This window comes from Anser anser (genome assembly GCF_964211835.1).
Source record: "Anser anser genome assembly, chromosome: 14".
Classification (NCBI taxonomy): domain Eukaryota; kingdom Metazoa; phylum Chordata; class Aves; order Anseriformes; family Anatidae; genus Anser; species Anser anser.
The window spans coordinates 3,290,109-3,310,161 of NC_139735.1; the positions used below are offsets into that span (position 1 = coordinate 3,290,109).

Here is a 20,053-nt window from a genome sequence, read left to right on the forward strand (position 1 = left end):
GACCTCACGTGATGCCCAAGGAATGCACTTTCCTTTTGATTATTTTTCTTGACCCAGATCTCTTCCAAATATGGTCTTGGCTTAAACAAGACCGTGTTCTTAGAGCTCAGGCGTTTGCAGAAGAAATTCTGGCTCCAGCTAACTGTGGTTGCACGGGGGGAGCAGAGGCGGAGAACAACTTAGAAATGTAAAGATAAAAGGCACCCAGCTGGACTCAAATTTGTCCCAAAAATGTACATTTTGTAAAATGTTTATATAGTGCTGGACAAGAAGATTTGTTTTGATATTTTTAGCTACAGTGGAAACAATTGTTTTTAAATAAATGACTATTACTCAGAGTGATTGCCACCCAAATATTGCTTCGCTGAGGCTTCTCATCTGAAACAGATTTAAATATTTTTCTTTATTCATACCGAGATACAAAATTGTCTAGCTGACCGGCATAAACAGAGGTAAATTAATTAGTAGCTCAGAAATAATTAGCTGTAGTGAGCTAAGAAATTATGCTCACTCCATAGCAGGTTATTAATATGATTCTTAAATTATTATATACTCTGACCGTTCTAAATGTGAAGTTTATCATCCCAAACATTTTTCAGAACAATAGATAGCACTGGGCAACTGCTCTGAAACTAACTGCCTACCAAGGAAACTGTTACACTTACGGAAAATCCTTAATCTTAACTAAAACATACATTTCCTCTGACTGTGTATGTTAGCAAGTAAGTAAAATTATAGAAGTGACCGGCTCCAACAACCTATTGCTTAATAGACTGTTGGTCCTGGCAGTTAAATTTTGTCACAGCTTGCTTGGCATCCCCTGTTGCTGCTGAGGATGGCATCGAGCTGCTGTGAGCCTCTGTGCTGGCAACAGGAGGAACTTGTGCTCTCGGGCCTTTAGTCTCCTTGAAGATTTGGATCCACCAAAGGACCTGGTGCAGGAGGAGGAGAAGGGGATTTTGCGCTCTGGCTGTAGGGAGGGCAGTGTTTCATTGCATCTTCTACCGTAGAGGTAATTAATGTAATCGTCTGCTATTGCTAGCGATAACAGTCCATTAGGCAAAAAAAGGGGGAAGCAAATTCCCAGTCTGTGTAACGGCCATGCTTCAGGCCCCAGGGAGATTTCACAAAACGAGTCACAGACAAATTTATCTTCTTTTTGGTTGCTGTTTTTATTAGCGGTGTGTGCAGATGAGGAAACCGGACCCTGTAGCTACCAAATTAATATTTGAGCACTGTGGGCACTGGAGTTGCCTCATCTGGAATCGGTTTGCCCAGAGCACAATGCAGGCACAGCCCCGCACAAAGGCGCTTCCAGCTCCGAGGTCAAACGTTTAGCGCTGGCTCTCCCCGCGATAGCCTCAACAACTGCCCGATTCGGGTTTCACAGCTCCTCGCGAGGGAACCTGCCCTGTTTCAAATTACAGGTTCGCTGCTGTGTAATATATGAGCATTTCTTCTGAATAAAGCAGGAGCCTGAGCGTGGCCTGACTCCCCTCACTGTCCATGTTGATACACTAAAATAACAGGATACCAGAGGTTCTCGAACTCTACCACACTTGATTTGCAGGGGTGTTTCCAACGTGAGTTAAAAACAGCAGAAAGATGTTCATCAATAAATTGAATCATCTGCTAAATTAAAGGGTGTTTTCCCCGCTGCTTTTTTTTTTTATATATATATTGAAAGTGAGAATTCCTGCATGCGTTAGGAAGCAGCGGTGAAAAAATGAGCCAGGGTCTTGGCAGGATGTTTCACAGCAATTTTTGGCCCGAAGAGCTCCAAGTATTGTAAGAATGGAATATTGCAGGGTTGGAGTACAGCATTCAGCTCCTCAAACAACAGCAGGAGAGGAAAATATTTAGAAAAACAGAATTAGACACTTGCAAAAGCTGCAGTTTTGTTTTGTTCTGTTTTTATCTGATCTTTCTTGCTCTTTCTAAGACTTCATCTGAGTAACACAGAACATCTCACAGCACTTGTTTAGGTGCCAGTTGTTTGGGGATGTACGTGGTAATTTAGAACCTGTGATTTGGAAGTGTGTATGCTGCTGTCCGGGGCCCAAGGAAGATAACAGGAGCAGGAAGGTTTGGGCTGAATAGATGTGGGCACTGTTGCTGTTACAATCATTAATCTCTATTGTTAAAGAAGAAAAAAAACCTGTTGGTGATAACCCTCCAAAAAGTGGGCTACAGCACTATTTCACTAAATCTAACCTTGACAGCAAAAGGTCAGGTTGTGAGAAGTGCTGGGCACTTAAAACTCCGCTTTCTGTCAGAACCCTTTGGATAGAGCTGTTCAAAGGTAGGAAGCCTTGTTTATAAAGGCATTTTAGCAACGCCTGCACTCTTTAATAAACTTTATAGAGTATGGGTGTATGAAATAGGGTAAAATATTTAATGATCAGCAGTATTTCTTTGCAGCTGGTGCTGAGGTGTCGGTGGGTAACAGTACATGGAGCCCCTCTGAGGTACGCTGGAGGAACTGAGGTACGCTGGAGAAAGGGCTGGTGCCTTTATGGCGAAGTCAGCAGCAGAAGCGACCTCACCCCACACACTAATACGGCCCCACAGCCCCGCCCTGCCCCAGACGCTAAGGCAGCCCCGCGCCAGGCCCAGCCTCGGCCCCTCTCGGCCAGGAAATGGCGGCGCCGCGCCCGCCCCTCGCCCGCCTCCCGCCTCGCCCCTCCCCTCCCCGCGCAGGCTCGCGGCGCGCCCCCGCGGCGCGGCCCCGCTCGGGAGCGCGCTCCTGCCGCCCGCCCGTGCCCGCGCCCGCGCCCGCCGCCGCCGCAGCGCCGCTCCCTGCAGCCGCCCGGCGGGGAGCGTGGGGGAGGCCGGCGGCCGCCCGCTCCCACCGCTCCCGCCGCCGCCCCGAGCCCCGGAGCCCCGCAGGCGCCGCAGGCCGCGCCGACCCCCGCAGGTAGGTGCGGGCCGCGCCCGCGCCCCCGGCCCCGGCGGCCCCAGCCCGTCGCGGCCGGGCGGGCAAGATGGAGACCTGGGGGAGGGGAGGGGAGCGGAGCGGTGCGGGGAGCGGTGCGGAGCGGGGCGGGGGTCGCCGCAACCCGGCCCCTCCCGGCGGGGCCGCGCTTTGCTTGGGGGGGGTGGGGGGGGGCGGCGGACGGGCTCGGCCCCGCAGCGCCATCGCCGCCCCCGGCCGGGCGGGGCAGCGGGAGCCGTGCTGAGCCGGGCCGGGCCGAGCCGGGCCGGGGGCAGCGCCCTGCGGCAGGTGGTAGCCGGGGCCAGCCCCGCCGGGCCCCCGCACGCCCGGGGCTGCGGCGCTTTTGTCTCGCTGCAGCCCTCGCCCGGCCCCCGGCGTGCTCCGGCCCCCCCCCCCAGCCCGTCCTTCCCCCACCCCCCCCCGGGGCTGCGGGGCTTTAATTCCCTGCGTGTTTCCCCGGCGCGAGTCCCGCACGGCTCCGCACGGCTCCCTTTTGTGCCCGCTTGTTCAAGCCTCGGAGCGTAAAGCGCGTGTGCCGTGCTCTTGTGGGTAGTTGCAAGTAGTTCAGTGCATCCTCCTTGCTGCGTGGCCCTTCGAGGGTAATTAATTAGCGAATAGTTGCGCCTTTAATTGGCGTGCGGTGCTCCCTGGATGGCTGTCTAAAGAAAGCAACAGTTATTCTGATCCATGTGATGTATTTTTTCAAAATAAAGGAAGATGAGGAACCCTTGGTTAATCCATTTTTTAAATTGCATTTCATTCCTATTTCAATATTTAAATACCAGGGTTTCTCATAGAACTCTTTTTTTTGTCTATATCTTTATCCTTAATGTTTTAGGTGCAACTGTAAACAGAAAATCCCGCGTCTTTGTCCAGTGTCCACTGTTGACGAGATTCAACAAGTGGACTTTATCCTTTTGCTCGCGTGCATTGCGGTGGCAGTGTCTGGGTGTGTTGATGGGGGTCCGGAGCTTTTGCACTAACCCCGTGGAGGTGCCCGTCGGGAGCTCAGCACCGGGACAAGGAGGTGTCCGATCCCTCTCTTAAGCTTTAAACCCTTTCGTGGGAGGAGGTTGGGGAGGGAGGAGAGGGTAGGTGAGAACACCCACTGAGATGAATGAGCACCTCTTGCCTCTCGGAGCTGTTGTTCTGTTCCCTGGGGAGAAGAGCGGGTGGGTGAGAACACCCAGGGAGATGAATAACCATCTCCTGCTCCTCAAAGCCCTTGTTGTAGGCGATGGTGAGGTCTGCGCCGTGTTACCTGGGAACAGCTCCTTGAGGTGAATGGACAATTTTACAAACACCAATAATTCTTTCTTTAAAAAAAAGTAAGATGTACCTCTACCTGCCCTGCCATTCATATGCATATTTGACTTGCCTTGAAGTTGGGTAATTACAGAACCACAGAATAATCAGGGTGCAGTTTCACAACCTCGCTCCTCTAAGCCAGCCCGTCTGGCCTGATGGCTGCCTCGATTCCCTGCGGCCCCATCCCAGCTGTGGCTTTTCTTTTCCTCAGCCTCCACTCCCTGTGCCGTGTTCGGGACTTGTCCGTACCCTTCATGAACATCTTCTGAGTTCATTATGTTGGCAAAAAGTCAAATTTTTGAGGTCTGGCTAGCTTTTTAAATTAATGGGGCTAAGGGGGTAGAGAGTGGGCTGGTGGCAGCCGGTAGGTAACGTGGTATAGGCTAACGTAGGACTTCGGTCTGTCTCTGTGCTGATGAAAATTGTGTTCCTGTTCTTCCTCTCCTGCCCCAGTGCCAGCCAACTGTTGTTTTTTCATTCTCGTCGGATTGTTTTTCACCTGGGTATTGGCTCGTCCTGCTCTTGCACAATAGTTAGTGTTGGCACAAGGAATGGGAATGTGGGAGAGGAGGAAAGGGCAAGATTATCCTGTTCAGAAAAGCCGTGGATTCAGAGTGGTTTCTGTTGATTATGAAACCAAACGGGCAGTTGTGTCGATGTAATTGGAGGTGCACGGTTAACGAGATCATTGACATGGCCCTCCTCGATTTTTGTGGACCTGTCTTAACCCTTTTAAGTGTCTTGTTTCTCATCATCTCGTCACTCTGTGGTTACCTGATCTTAATTTCTGGGTGGAAAAAAGTCAGCTGACGTTCTTGCTGATGTTGGCATCTGCCGAAACAGCCCTTAGGTATGACTCGACTGGTTTTTAAGGCCAGAGAGCCTAACAGTTACTTGTTTGCCAGTTTCTGCAATCAAATCCTGGTACCTAAAAGCTCACCATTAGCCTCGCTAGTGCGTGACTATCTGATCTTTGTGGGGGCAGTGCTGACCTACGTGTGTGGCACCAAGGCGGTGTTCGGGCTCTGGGGAGCTCTGCTTCTCCAGGGGTCCCCACGTTTAATTTCCTCTTACAACCAGGTATTGTAAGCTTTTGAGTTCGCATTGTAGCGAACAAAAGCAGCTTTCACTGACTCCAGTCAAACATCTAGAGCATTCCACTGAAGGAGAGCACGTGTGAGAAGTGTGCCGATGCTTTCAGCTGGGCGTTTACACACCCGCTGCGCAGGCCCGGGGCAGAGCTGCTGGGCCAGAGCTGCTGCCACCAGGGCACTGCTCACACTTGGGGTTCCCCATGTGCACGTTATTTATTCTCGGCACCAGGGAGGGCCCTCAGGGTGTCTTGGTGTCGGTGAGAGAGGCCACGGGCCCTCTGATCCCTGCATGCGCACAGGGGGCAGAAACTGGCTCGGGCCTAAGCAAATGGCACCGTGTGACGTTCCCTTAGTGGCTGTTGGGGGGACTGGAAAAGAGAGGGCACCCCGTCAGCGTTGGGGTGTCTCGGGTAGTGTGGGGGGACTGGAAGAAAACAGCCTCGAACTCCCAGGGGACCCCGATGCCCATGTGTTGGGGTGCTCAGGTAGTGAGCGGGAGAGGGGCTGGCAGCCCCCGGCCCGGGCAGGCTGCCGCGCCTGGGGTCTGGAGCAGGGGCAGTGAGGGGATGGTCTGAGCGCCCCCAGAGCTCTTCCTGCAGCCTCTGTCGCCCACCTTTGGCCATTCTTCACGGTTTTGTGAAAAAATGGCCTTTGGTCATCAGAGAAATACCGTGCTTGTAATTTCTCGTGTTGCTTGGGGAATCCTTTGTTCCTCCATCTTTTTGCACAAAGAATAACTGAGAAAGACATTGTTTCCAAAATTACATTCTCTCCCCTATTTGCAGCCTCCTGTTATTGTACTAGTTCTAGTAAACCACTTGTGTAAAGAAATTGTCTTATATTTTGGCTGATTTTAATATATTTCACCTCATGTCAGATGATGAGAAAAATCCTATTACGTGATCAGCGGTGGAAAGTCCTTCATAAGCACGGTTTGGAGGAACCGCTTACCTAGTGTCAGAAGTAGATTATATTTCAAATGTAGGTTCAGACGTTATGGGATACGTTGTGCCGCTGATTGGATTTCTTATTTAGTGTTTTTAAAATATTTACCTTTATGGGGATGCTCAAAGTGCAGTATTTTTGAAAACAAGCAGCTGTGGGTTTTTAAAAATCAGGCGAGGCCATATTTTAGTAATAGCTAACACGTAGGAAAGGAGCTGACAATAAAAGCACCACTTGAAAAATGTTTAATTTGATACAATTCATTCTTTCTACTGACTGATGAAAGTATATTTCTCCCACCCACTATCCTGAGAGGGAGGAGCGAAACCAATACTGTATCTCTGCCGCAGTCTGCAAAGGCAAAATGTCTGTGCTATTGCTTCTTCAACTTCGCCCCGCAGCAAAAAGGAGCCCTTTGGCATTCCCCAGAGCCTGCAGCCCCTGCGCTGCTGGACGTGGCATAGAGCACTCTTTATGCAGGGAACTCGAACAGAGTTGGTCCTGTGCTTCCCTCCAACTATTTTAATTGCTAGAAGTGACGTGCAGGGTACTAGTACAGAAATAATGCTTCTGTTTCTGAGTGCTATGTCATGTACTTTATATGTATTTGCTGTAAGGAGGGCTGGAGGATGATGAAAACGTGCTGATACAGTCTCCTAGAGCTCTGTCGGTGCTGTTGAAGCCATTGCAACCTCAGCTGTGGAAAATTTCAGAAATATGAGTGGGTTTTATATGCTAACTCTTACTAAAATCAAAATTGTCCCCGTTGGCAATAGGAGTTTACCTCTCCTGGTATCGTCATTTGAAAAGCTGTAGGTGTGCTTCCAGTTTTGTTCAGAGGCTCTGATTCAAAGCACGTTTCAGCAGAAGCCAGCAGCGCTTGCGGAGAGCCAGGTCTGCTCCAGTGCGAGCCAGGCTGTCGTTGCAGAAAGCAGGCGAGGGTGAGACCAGAGAGGCTGCCTGCTTCTCCTGTTGGAACTGATTGTTCCGTTTAATGCAGATACCAGGTCGCAGGTCCGGGACTTTATAAAATACTTAATGTTTGAGTGCCTGTTTCCAGTCAGCTTTTGTACTTTCTCTGCTCTTGGAAGCTGCCATCTGGCCTGCGCTGGCCATGAAGAAGGCAAAGGAAGGGGGTGATGTAAAGACAGCATCATGTCACAGCCCAAGAAGGGTGCTTTATGCATTGGGATTTGACTAGTTTTGGTCTTGAAGTCTTGTATAGCAAACAGAACATTTTTTTTTTTTTTGGCACAGTTTCAAGCTGAGAGAGGGATGGGCTGCACCAGTAAAAGAAGCCTTAGCAGTTGTAAGCTAGAAACGTGCTGTATGTTAATCTGTGCTTAGGGGTAAAAGGAAGCACTCTTCCTCTCTATCCAAGAGTCATAATATCACTGGAATTAGGTGAAATTTCTTAAGATTCTTTTTGTCTGCTTTGCCTTTAATATGGCTTCTGTTTCATCTCCCAGCAGAAGAGAGCAAGCTACACTGTGAACTACAAAAATCTTAAGGGCGGCCTCATACATTGTGTATTGACTGATGAGCGCTGTGAGCAAAACAAAACTGCACGCTCACCTCGGGAGTGCTCAAGCAATTAACTTTGCAGGTACTCAGAATAGTGGCGATGCAGCAATACTTTAAAAATTGGGGTTATTACCATGGCCCTCTGGTCCCCCAGCAACAAAAACTTGCAGGTCCCAGATGGATGGTCCAATTTCTTTCTTCGTTCTAGCAGCCATGGAGCTTCTGTGCTTCATTGCACAGGAAGCTCTAATGCTGCCTTTCTTTCTCCAAAGCTAGTTTATCCAGTTGTCTCCTCCCTTCCTAAGCATTTCTATGAAAATAGATTACCAGATAGAAAAGGATCCAAACAGAAAACCCTCTGCAGCCGCTTTCCAGTAAAAATCTTCTCGAAACGCGACTGAATTTGTTTACTACAGTGCCTCATCTTAACTATTTGTTTATGTGGAGACATTCAACCAGTTTAAAAAATGATTTAAGTAAACTGTTACAAGTATCTTTTACATATCTATTTACAGGTTTAAAACGAGTAAGTTTTGTTTCATTGGAAACTTTTCTGGCTGTTTTTACTGAAGAATGCTTGGACACAAAGTTGTGTGTGTTTGGCTATACAATTTAGCTGGAGTGGGATTTTTAAACTGGCATAGCTTTGCATTTTATACCAATCCTTGTTTATACTGTATGTACCCCTGCCAAGAAGCCTGCTTCCACTCTACTGATAGACTCATGCAGTGTGCCTACTTCGTTCTTTCATTCCCAACTGTGATGTGAATGAAGAAAATTATGCTGGAGGTGTCCACGCTAATGTAACCAAGATAAAGATTTATTTTCTAAAACTTTTCATTAAAATGTCTTAAATCAAAAATGGAGAATATAAGCTTTGGGTACTACTTGGAATTTCCATGAATTGATGGAAAATGATGTAGAGAAAAATAAACATTTAAAAAATCTGTTGTCAGTTTTTCACAGACCGCTTTTTTTTAAGCTTCCTCCTCTCGTAAGAAATGTTAGACAGTTAGTGATTTATTCTTCTTTCGCTGTTTGTCAGTTACAGTGATGCAGACTGCCACCAGATGTAAGGTAAACCAGTGCTGGCCAAATTCTTTACAACCCGGCAGTGTTTGTCAGGGCTGTTGTGGCAGGCACGCACACAAACACACGTATGGTGGTGAAACCCAGGGTCTGGCAGGTACAACAGGATGCCTTCCCTGGATCTGAGGACCTGCTGTGGTTCTCCCCAGGAAAGGTGGGTGATTGTCATCGAAAGGAAAAGTCCCCCTGGTTGTGATGAGGAGAAAAAGCAGAGAATAAGAACACGGACATAGACAGGAGCGGATCTGGGGGGTGGGCAGTCTGCTGAGAAACCTCAAGGGCCCTGCATTGTTCAGTGCCTCCTCCCTGGTGTGTTCCCTCGGACACCGGGCAGCTGAACTGATCGGCCTTGTGGCAGTTGAGCTCGGAGTGGCTTTTTGGGGCCAAAGCCAGTATTCTGGTGTTTTAAGTGAGCGCTGAGCCTAGAACTAACTGCTCCGAGTGTCCTCGAGTGTGTCAGCAAACAGCTGAATAGCCTTTCAGTCGCTCTGCAAACGCTGTCCTCAGTAAAAATACATTACCACAGAACCCTTGTGTTTGCAATTACGTATCGTGAAAAATCTCAGGTATTTGTCATGACTGTGGGCTGTAGCGGGGTTAAAGGAAGGTAATGTTTTCTTGACTGCTAACTGTAGAAAACATTAAGTTCCATTTTTATTGCTGCACCGAAAAGTCTGTTTGGTCTCTTGACCTGTATCTTACTTTCTTTGTTCTTTACTAAATGCAGGCTTGCAAATTATTCTTAGTTGTTTCACTTGCTAGTCAACACCTGTAATAACAGTGGTTTCGTATTTGTTCTGCCATAGCCCCACTCAACATTCAGAGTTGTAGCACATGGATAATCTCTGCTAGAACCATTTATTATTTAAATTATATTATTATCACAATTTAACTATTTGGCATGAAACTGTGTTCAGATATTTGCACAAGAGTAATGCATACGCTGTAATATGCATTTGTCAAGCCAAGGTAAATTGGGAGTAAGAGCAGGGAATGTAACCATTATAATCAGAAGGAAAGGGCACGGGGATTTACTCCTGGGTAAACAGACCGTTTCTGTTGTATTCTTTTCCTCTGGCTGGGAGGAGACCTTCACAACTGCCAAATAAATTCAGTAATCAATGGTAGAATTTAGATGTAGTTGTTCTAGGTGATATTCCATATCTACTGCAGGCAAAATACCATGAATATTCCAGACCTTATCTCCTAGAGAAATTTACCACAGCAAGAAATGTTTAGTCTCCTAAGCATGACCGGAGGGCACAGAAATTCTCTCAAGAGCCAGATATTGATTGGATTAATCTTGTCTTCAGCATGGTTAAATGTTATCTTGGACTGAGTATTTTCATCTTATTTAAGCTGTAGAGCCAACGCAGGCGAACTGAGTGAGGAGATCCTCCTGGTGCGCCTCACGCCTCACTGGCTCCTTCCACCTCCACTGTTAGGGACCGTGAGGCAGTATGTGCGCAGCTGCTATTTACGAGTTTTAATGCTAAAAAAGCTGTAGACCACCAGTAATGCAGTAATATTATTTGTTGTGATTCTGCCCCAGTACGCGTGCTGAAGGGATTTCACAGGAGCGCAGTCGGTTCATGTGGAAGCAGTCGCTGGTAGTTCGGGCTGAGGCCTCGCCTGGTTGCTGCCAGCAGGCCGCCAGGCCGTCCCTTGGGCCCGGGGTGAGGCAGCAGCGCGCGGGCGCGTCACCCTCCCAGCCTCCTGAAGATGGGTCTTGTTTGAACAAGCAAGCCTCCGAAATGGAGCACAGCTCGAGCCGTGGTAGTCTAGCAATAAAGCGCAGGCTGTGTAAAGCAGTGCTTGGTCGTGAGGGCTCGTGGTTGTTTCCCAGCGTGTTGAGAGATGCGTGACAACACGGGTATCAGGACAAGTTGTATGGCTTTTCCCAAAGTCCTGAGCACAGTTTGTGTCACTGGCAGTTTGTACCTGCTCACCTAACTAGGACAGCGGTGGCATTTCTGTGGCCTGGCATCTTTTGCTTCGTGTGAGATTCGCTGTGTGCCGCTGCTTTCCCAACTGCGGCACTGTCGCCTTGCTGAGCGTCCGACCTGTTTCTGTGTTTCTTATGTAATTGTGAGAAGAAGCAACAAAACTGATTAGTGTCGTATTAATTTGCTGCAGTTGCAACAACAACAAAATCTTTAGGAGCCTAGATCTGTTAAATCAGGAGAAGGAGATGTTTTTTTTTCCTTGGATGGTAGGCTGATCTTGCAACTGGAACAGCTAGAAGTTACATGAGATTTGGTTAGGAGGGTTTTGAAATCAGAATGGGTGGATATTAGATGTTTTGGTTGCTGAAATGCTTTTGTTCAGTTCTTTAATGTACTTGTCCGCTAATTATACCCACCTGAATAATACATATTTTAAATAGTTGCTTTTAACTATGTGTAGAGGGTTACCATGCAAACCCTCAAATGAAAGCTTATTAAAACTTTTCATTTAAAAAAGTAATTTACTGACATCAATTCTGTTTACTGAAGAGAGACAAAATGGTTTGCGCTTACTTTAGGAAACAGAGGTAACTCTTCAAAGATTCTTTCATGTGGAACGCTGCAGCATTATTATATACTGATACACATTTGTCTCTCTTGTTTTTGATAGAAAATGATGCACCCTGTTGCCAGCAGTAATGCAGCTTTCTGTGGGACCGGCAAGAGCTCTTGCCTTAACGAAGACACCGTGAGGTCTGCTGATCAGTTTGACTTGTACGCCACGCAGCAAAGCAAATACGGCCATGCAGTCAGCCACAAACCGATTGCATGCCAGAGACAAGATCCGCTGAATGAATCACACCTGCAGACCACGAGTGGCAGGAATATAGAGACAAAAGACGAACTAAAGAAAAAGAAAAACCTCAACCGATCTGGGAAACGTGGAAGGCCATCAGGGACCACAAAATCAGCAGGGTACCGAACCAGCACGGGTCGACCCCTGGGGACCACCAAAGCAGCTGGATTTAAGACAAGTCCAGGCAGACCCTTGGGTACAACTAAAGCAGCAGGATACAAAGTCAGCCCAGGCAGACCTCCAGGTAGCATTAAAGCTCTATCACGGCTTGCAAATCTAAGTTATACTTGTGGCAGTGCAGCTTTTCCCTATCCTATGGTGCATAACAGAGGCTTACATGCTGCTGGTGAAACTAGTGGCAAACTCAAACAGCCTAATGAATGAAAGGAAGGAATTAGTAACTCCTTACTAATCTGCTTTACTTTGGATTTTGGCATGTTTCTTGCATTTTATTGTAGCATTTGCATACGTTTGAGTTTCTAGATTTTATTTTTATTCAAATAATGCCGTAGTGTATGGGTGCAGTTCAGTAACTTTTAAAGCAATGTTGAGAGGGCACTGGTATAAAGGGTTTTTTGTTGTTTTTAAATCATAATTTATTAGCAAGTCTCAACTGATGCATATACCATGGTGTCTCTGAGTAATATTCGTGTTGCTAGTTTTACATTCAGTTTCTGGTAAATCTAGTTTTGTGATTATGCATTAAGTAATTGAAATAAGGAGGATAGAATTAGCTGGCTGTTGGCTCGTGATGTGGCCTATCTCACAATAAGGAACTCATCCGGATGAGTTCTTACTTGATAAAGTAAGGGGACTTACTTTGCTTGGGACTGTTTAACTAGTAACAACTGCAAAATTCTGAGTTCCTGTGCGTTTTTTAAAAGGAAGGAATAGAAAGCAAGCTATGTTTTCCACTCCTGCAGGAGCTTCTACAGACCTCGAACAGATACTTAGAAACTTAAGAAAACAGACCAAAAAAACAACCTTTTTTTTCAGTGTTCATTTTAGGTGGCTTTTGTTTCTGGAGTTGTAGCATTAAGTTGATTTCAACTATTGTTCCAAAAATGTTTTTGAAAAGATTAAAGAAAGCTGAAAGTTTGTGCAGCGCATTACAGCTTCACAGCGCCTTATTAACACAAGCTCATTTGCCTTTAGGTGATAGCTGTTCTTTTTGTTATGCTGATACAGGATTCTGCTATGTAATTTTGAAATGCCTGATAGTACGTATACCAAACCACAAATAATTCTTTAAAATTTGAAATATTTTGTAAGAAATTAAGTACTGTTCATTCTAGTTACACACTCAGTTAATATTAAACAGTACATTCTTAATCTGTAAATAGCTATTTACACTGTTTTTTGCCTTTAAAATCTGTGCTTAGGTGGCGACAGTTTAATAGCTTTTAAAGTATTAATCTATAATGTTTACAAATTAAACTTTTTAAATAGACACTGTTGCCAAGTTTTCAGACTTAGTTTTGCCAGATATTCCTGGAAATACAGATATTTCATTGTTTGACACTTATACTATATTTAAGTTATGGAAGGTTATATATCTACCAAAGGACACCATTTTCATGATTTATAAAAGCAAACTGTATAGCTGATGCAAACAGGATGCAGTTTACTGCACTGCTAGACCCCAGATATAAAGTACTTCATAGGAATTCATCTATGCATGCAAGCTGAAAAAAAATGTTGTTGGTTGACTATAAATACCTTTCTTGACTCAAACTAAAACCTTCCCTCCTTCCAAAAGAAATGTTCCATTTTTCAACTGGGTGTGTTTAATTTTTTTTTTAAGTGTGAGAGTGTGTGTGTGTGTGTGCGTAACATGTGCACATACTTTAATCTAGACGCCAAAAAAAAAAAATCAGTCCTCAATGTTGCATATTGTTTGTTCTAAATTTATTTTTACTGGAATTAAAGCGTTTTTTTCACCTGGAAGAAAGTTTATATTTAAGTTGTTTGAAGTAAAATGTGGCTTTATGATAAATTTGCAGCTTCAAATATCTGGGGTGGGAATATATATACAGCTTGGAGATCTGGGGAGCAGAAGAAAATGGGTTAATTAGAGCTTGTGCTGATTGAGTAATAGTACTGATAATTTTTGTTAATGTAAATGCTATTCTGGCCTGCTGTCATTTTGATGAGAACTCTTGATTTCAGTGATGACAACTTAAGAAACAGATGTCATGTTTCATACCTTTTTTATCAGGAAAAAAGCAGCAAGCCTTCAGGTGTTCCAGTGATGCCTAACACATAATGAGCTGGACTTTATGCTGTACTTTACAATAGGTGTGTTGAATTGTTTTTGGGGAACTGTGTATGCACTGGCAACTAAGACAATGAACCTCAACTGTACTGGATGGCTCCTTAGTCGATACACGAACTAATGGCAGCTAAACTGCTACTAAAATGGTTTCTTCATGCTGAAGCTATGAAATCCAGTTACACGTTCTGTTCCTCAACGAACTCGCAAGCCTGAAATTTAGCGATCTTTCTCAGAACGATGTCACTTCTGACACATGCAAAATGCTAACGTGAGTTAATTCACCCTCAGGATCCGTGCTGTATTGGCTGTTTTTAATCATGATTTTTCAACAAAAGACTGCTTTAAGTTCTTTCCTGAACTCAGCTGGGAAAGCAGTCCTCTTCAGCTGAATGTAGTAACTACAGGAGTGTCACACCTCGCTGGCAAGGAACATGTTGCATGTCACCACTGTACCTTGGAGAAACTCCACTTCTTACCTCCTTCTGTTTATCCCGTTTGCTCCTGTTTCATTTCTCACTTGTGCATCTACTCAATGGTGCTGTGCTGTGTGTCAGGAGATAATGCAGATGTATTACTGTTCTGCTAGTATAATGAATTTTGTATTCAAGTATGCTGATGAAATAATGAAATCATCTAAGCAATTTCTGTTCATTACAGTGTTTATTAATTATATCAGATGAAATATAATCCCAGTAAAAAAACAATTAACGTTGTCAATTGTGAAATGACGAGCATAAAGTAGGAAAGTGTTGGCAGAGTCTGTAAAGGGCTGCTTGGCACCCAAGATTTAGCAAGGAGACCAGAAGTGTGCTGCTGGGCATTGCCCAATTCTGGTTTATTTTACGTCTGACTGTAGCTTACTGGTGCCATGCTGTGAGGGGATGAAAAAAGAAGTAAGAGATTCAAAGTGAAAAAGGAATGGAATTTTTCAAATACTTCTGCTTTGCCTATGTATAATCTAGAAAATACATTGTGCTTTTTTTAAAAAAACATTCTTCTTTCCACGATAAACACTGAAACAGCATGTTAATGCCTAAACTTTATTAGTACCAGTGGGAAAACTGGCCTTTTCCCCCATAGTATGAAAACATAACTTGTAAGGTAAATTGCTTATTTTATATGATATATCATAATTCAGCTATTCATAAGCTAGGATCACCGTTGTGTGTTAACACTGCTCAGAAGATCGACATGTCAAGTTTGTTTTTTAATAATTTCTTTTAATTATCAAGTTCCTAACGTCTTATTTATACATAAAGGAAATGTATTCGCTTGCTATTATTCCTTAATGATGCTATACAAGTTCACTGTTTAATATACATATAGTAACTACTATTCAGTTTCTGATTAAATTTACTTAAACTTAAACCAAATAATTTTGCTACTATAAAGTCTTGCACTGGACATATTCAAGATGCTAGCACCATATTTTGGCAGAAAAAAAACACAGATACCATCAGAAGTGGCTAACTTTGATATTAAATATAGTATTTTTAAAATCAGCTGTTAGCCTTGTCATTAAGGCAATGTTCTTTATATCTTGGATTTAGTTTAGACTATTCAGAATAACTATGTATCAAGAGCCATTAAAGATCTCTGTTCCGAATGAATATATTTTCATTTCATCTGAAAGAACTTAGAGTTTGGTCAGGACAAAACCAAGCCTTGTCGGTGAAAAGTGATGTGAAAAGAATTACTTGGAACTACAATACACAGAGTAATTCAGATGTGAATTGAACTCCCTCCCCCATTTTCGAAGAGCTTTAAAAGGCAGAGAGCAATGTGAAGTCATTTGTCTGATGGCTTCATTAGCTGTGACTCTGCTGTTCTTTGTTGTATGTATAATAACGTTTCATGCTATCCCTAGAGTTGACAGTTAAAACAATTGATAATAATCGTAAATACTTTGAACTGCAAACTTAATTTCTGACCACAAAAGAAGTTTATTCTTCTCTATTTTAATGCATATATTTTAACACTGCTTAAATATATTTATGACTTTAGTAGAGACTAGACCTTTCTCCTTGTGATTTTTTTTTTCCAAATAGATAAATCTGTATTCTGAAGTTTGAACCACTTTATGATATTTTAATCTTTCATCATTTGCTTTTCCACAGGTTTACTTTGGGGGAAACAGTAATCTGTTAAATAACTAGTATCAGCACCCTGTCCTCTGCTGTAAAAAGCCTGATTAGATACTGTGTATGTTTTTATGTCCATGAACTTGAGCTACTCGTGTGCAATTATGTGTATGGGAATGGAGTAGTGTTCATGATCTGTATTTACATCATCATATGGATGTATATTTATTAATAAAGTTAATACTTTAAAACCTAATAATTTTTCTCTCTCTTTTTTCTTAAATGTTTTTTAAATTCTGGCTTAAGATTCCTATTGGCAGCATATCAGACCAATAACTTTAACTTTGTAAATGGAAATGCAGTGATTTTACCGTTTGTTCTCCCGACATCTCAGTCGTAGGTAAGTGTAAAATGTTAAGGTACAACTTGTACAGATTTTGCTTAAAATCCAACAATCTGTTCTGCTTTGTCCCTTGCCTCCCTGAAGTGTAACTGAATCTAGCTACGACAGACTGTGTTGGTGCTTGTGTGGACTTAAAAATGCACAAAGGATCTGTGAGAGTTGGAGGAGCACTCTACTGTGCAATATTTACATTAAATAAGTAAGCCCACCCTTTCAGCATGCTTTGCTTTCTGAATTTCACATGAGATGTGTCTTGCTTATTATAGGCAAGTCCTATCATTTGCATTAAGGCAAAAAGCCTGAATGAGTTGCCAGGTACCAAAAAATAGAGGAATGTTCCTTGTTTTTTAATTAATTGAAAGTGCTGCAACAGTAACTTAATAGTTCGTATCCCTTCACTCAAATATGAGAAGAAAGGAGGAGGGGAGTGATTGCTGTGTATATATATGTAGTAAGTTGTTAACTTTCTTCCTCTGTTGCACGTGGGAATCACTTTGAGAGTACTTGCACACTAAGCTTTTATTGGAATGTGGTCATTATTCATTATTGAATATCATATTTATCCCTCCATCCTAGCAATATTCTAGTTTATTTTTATTGCTGATGTGCTCTGCATACAACTGAACCCCTCTGTTTTTACCCCTCTACTGAAGGTTTCCAATAACTGTGTGGCAAGATGGGCAGTCCGATGTATGCAAAGCTACAATCCAGTCTGCCAGGACTGCTTCCTTTCCTTGCTCCCCAACACCATCCATTTTCTCTTCCACGTACTTTCAGAGAGGCTGAATATGTCTAGTATTGAAACATTTTAGAAGCCATAGTTGAAGCTACTTTACAGACTTCAAGTTGCTTTTAATCAGAAAAGACATGCTTTTTGGTTTTGTATTGTAAACATTTTTTAATTTATTTTTTGATTGTAAGTGGCTTTCAACAGATTCATTTTACTGGATATGTTCACAACAGAGTTAGACTACAGTCTGTTATGTTTTGGTCTACAGATCAGTTCCTGGATGTGATTTCTTGAATGAAGTGAACTATTTTTTTTTTTAATGAAACCTTGGGTATTGGATATTGTCATTGATAAATTATATCATGCAACAATTCAGGCTTTTTAGCTGTGTTGGAAGTTGCTTTTCTGCTTGCATGATTGTTGTGTTCTCTGCTGTGTAATAAACTGAAAGATAAAAATTGCAATGCGATCTGCTCCCTCGGTATACAGTTGGTGTGCGATGCCAGGTGCAGCGTTTCTGATGACAGAACCAGTTTATGATTTATTCATGCAGACAGACCAGCAATGTTGGCTTGTCAGCTACGCAAGTTGGACGTCTTAAAGGAAGCTTTAAGGTGGTTATATCTTCCTGATAATTCCATTTATGGGTATGATTAGACACCAAGGCTTGCTTTGGTGCTGGACTGGCATCTTTATGCTTTTGGGAAATACCTGTCTTGATGGTATCTCTTCAAGTAGCTCAAATAGTACAGCGTGAGTTAGCAGTATTGTACCCATGCAATATGTTAGCTCAGTGGTGTGTTTTTGGACCAAGACGAATGAAAATTGTTTTAACTGTTAATCACGTAAAGCTGTACAAACTAAAAAGTAAAGGACTGACTTGCTGACTTGCATTGTGTGCTATTTTTATCAGAGTTCTGCCTGTGGCTCTGTGTTTATTGTTTAACATTTAAGAGAGGTGGGGCCTGACCATACCGGATTGGCAGCCCGAAAGCTACTGCCTTCTGCAGCTGGCTGTCACCCAGGTTCCCTGCATGGCCTAGGGATGGCAATGGCTCATTTTTTCCCATCAGTGGATACGTGGCTTATCTTGCAAGGTTGCTGGAAGGAATCATTAGATAACAACTTTTAACTACTTTGAAGCTGAAAAATGTTGTGGCATTGTTAGGTGTTATTTAAATGATCTGAGGCAGATAAATCTTCTTGCCTTTCATGTTGCTTTTTTTTTTTTCATACCACAAAAGCTTGTTCTAATTAGTGAAAAAAATATCACAGTAACAATTAGTGTGAGTTTGATTATTTAGAGTAGGCCTTTGAGATGTGCATAAAACTAGAAAGTGTATTTGCTGTTTCAAGTGGTCATGTTTTTAAATATTCAACTGCGGCTATGTTGAGAAAATAAAGATTACAAATGCACACATCCCAAATTCAGGTGTAAGTTGAAGTTGTCCATGCAACCTCAGCCTGTGTTCCACCTCAAATGCTTGTCTTGTTTTCTGCTACCTAATCTTTGTGCTGTTGAATACACAGAAAATCATAGCTGTGAGGACGTGTCACGATTACACGAGTGGAAACTTGGTTTGAAGACCATGGCATTGTCTCTGTACCAGTCTGTCTTTCCCTCCTTTTCTTGCCATGATGCCTGTGAAGGAGCTTGCCCAGCATTACTGAAATCTGTGGTAGTGTGTGAAATTCAGCTGCTGAAATATAAGATGCACAAATGACCGCGAAGTTTTGGGGTATATCCATGGGTGCAACAAAAGACTCAGTTACGCAAATCCCCCCCTTTGCTAAATTTCAGATCCTTCCCTAACAAACAGAGCTATTCTAATGTATCCAAGATTTTTGAATAGATGCAAAACAATGTATTTTTACTATTTTTTTCCTGAAAACAGACATTTGGCATTAAAAATCAGAAAAATGTAAGCCACCGAACAGTTGTGCAACAAAACTGGCTGGCATCTTAATGTGCCTTGTCTGTATAATGTGTAAGCACTGGGCTAGTATATTGGTTATGACTTAGGTATAAAGCCTATCTATAATTCCTGGGAGTTAATTCGTGTTACATTAACACTTTTTTTTATCATCAGCATAAAAAGTACGCAATATTGCACAAACTTTTTGCTTTCTGTTATGGTAGGAAGAGTATTAGGTTAGGATTAAATCTGAGAAGTATCTCAGATGCAGGTATGTTGCCACAAAGCTGTCTGTTGTTTTAGAGATTTGAAACACCATCGCTCGTGTTTGAGATCTGACACCATCCAGGGCATCGGTAGGTGAAGGACTCTTAAGACTCTGACGGCACAGAGCCAAGAGCTGGAACAACACGTAGTCCTTGGCCAGGAGGGAGAAATGGGGCTGAGCTTGAAAATGCCACTTTTCTTGCCACAGTGAGGAATGGGGGAGTTTTTCCTGATTAGCCCACAGCAACGTGGATTCCTATGTGCGTTGGCTCTCAAGTTTGCTTGCTTGATCTGTATCAACCAGTCTAATTAAATATTTTCTATTTGCAAGCCTCACTTACGTTTTATATCTTTAGGCTACCATAGTTTCAATATTAATGTTCATGCAAATGGTACTTGGAAGGTAAGAAAAATAAAAACATTTTTCCAAGAAAGAAAACGTGTGCTATAAGAAAGGAGTTGATGTGCCCCACAGTAAAAGCAAAGACAAAAATCCCATTTCCATAATAAAGCTCTGACATCCATATTAATTTATGTGCATGTACAGTGTTTTCCTTGGTGTGTTTTTTTTTTTTTTCCCCAGTATGTATGTATAGTTCATACTCTCCACGCTTTTCGTTCACTGTTTTGACAAATGTGTGGCTTTGGCCCAGTCTCATTGCGTGGTGCTGACGGTTTTAAAGG

General features: G+C 43.3%; 1 protein-coding gene across 2 annotated transcripts; it reads left to right on the plus strand.

The window, feature by feature from the left end:
- The first annotated feature begins 2,737 nt into the window (after positions 1-2,737).
- On the plus strand, positions 2,738-16,309 carry LOC310881511 (UPF0461 protein C5orf24 homolog). 2 transcript variants are annotated; one of them, XM_083798934.1, is made up of 3 exons: positions 2,746-2,917; positions 11,512-11,941; positions 13,916-16,309. In XM_083798934.1, the coding sequence occupies exons 2-3, from the start codon at positions 11,515-11,517 to the stop codon at positions 13,954-13,956; spliced, it is 468 nt and encodes a 155-aa protein (XP_083655060.1). In that variant the 5' UTR covers positions 2,746-2,917; positions 11,512-11,514; the 3' UTR covers positions 13,957-16,309. The 2 variants fall into 2 exon arrangements, with proteins under 2 accessions (XP_083655059.1, XP_083655060.1); XM_083798933.1 differs by having other exon boundaries at positions 2,738-2,917; positions 11,512-16,309.
- The last annotated feature ends 3,744 nt before the right edge of the window (positions 16,310-20,053 follow it).

Excerpts from the sequence above, each read along its gene's own strand:
- LOC310881511 (XM_083798933.1), top strand. The coding sequence starts at position 11,515 with ATGATGCACCCTGTTGCCAGCAGTAATGCAGCTTTCTGTGGGACCGGC.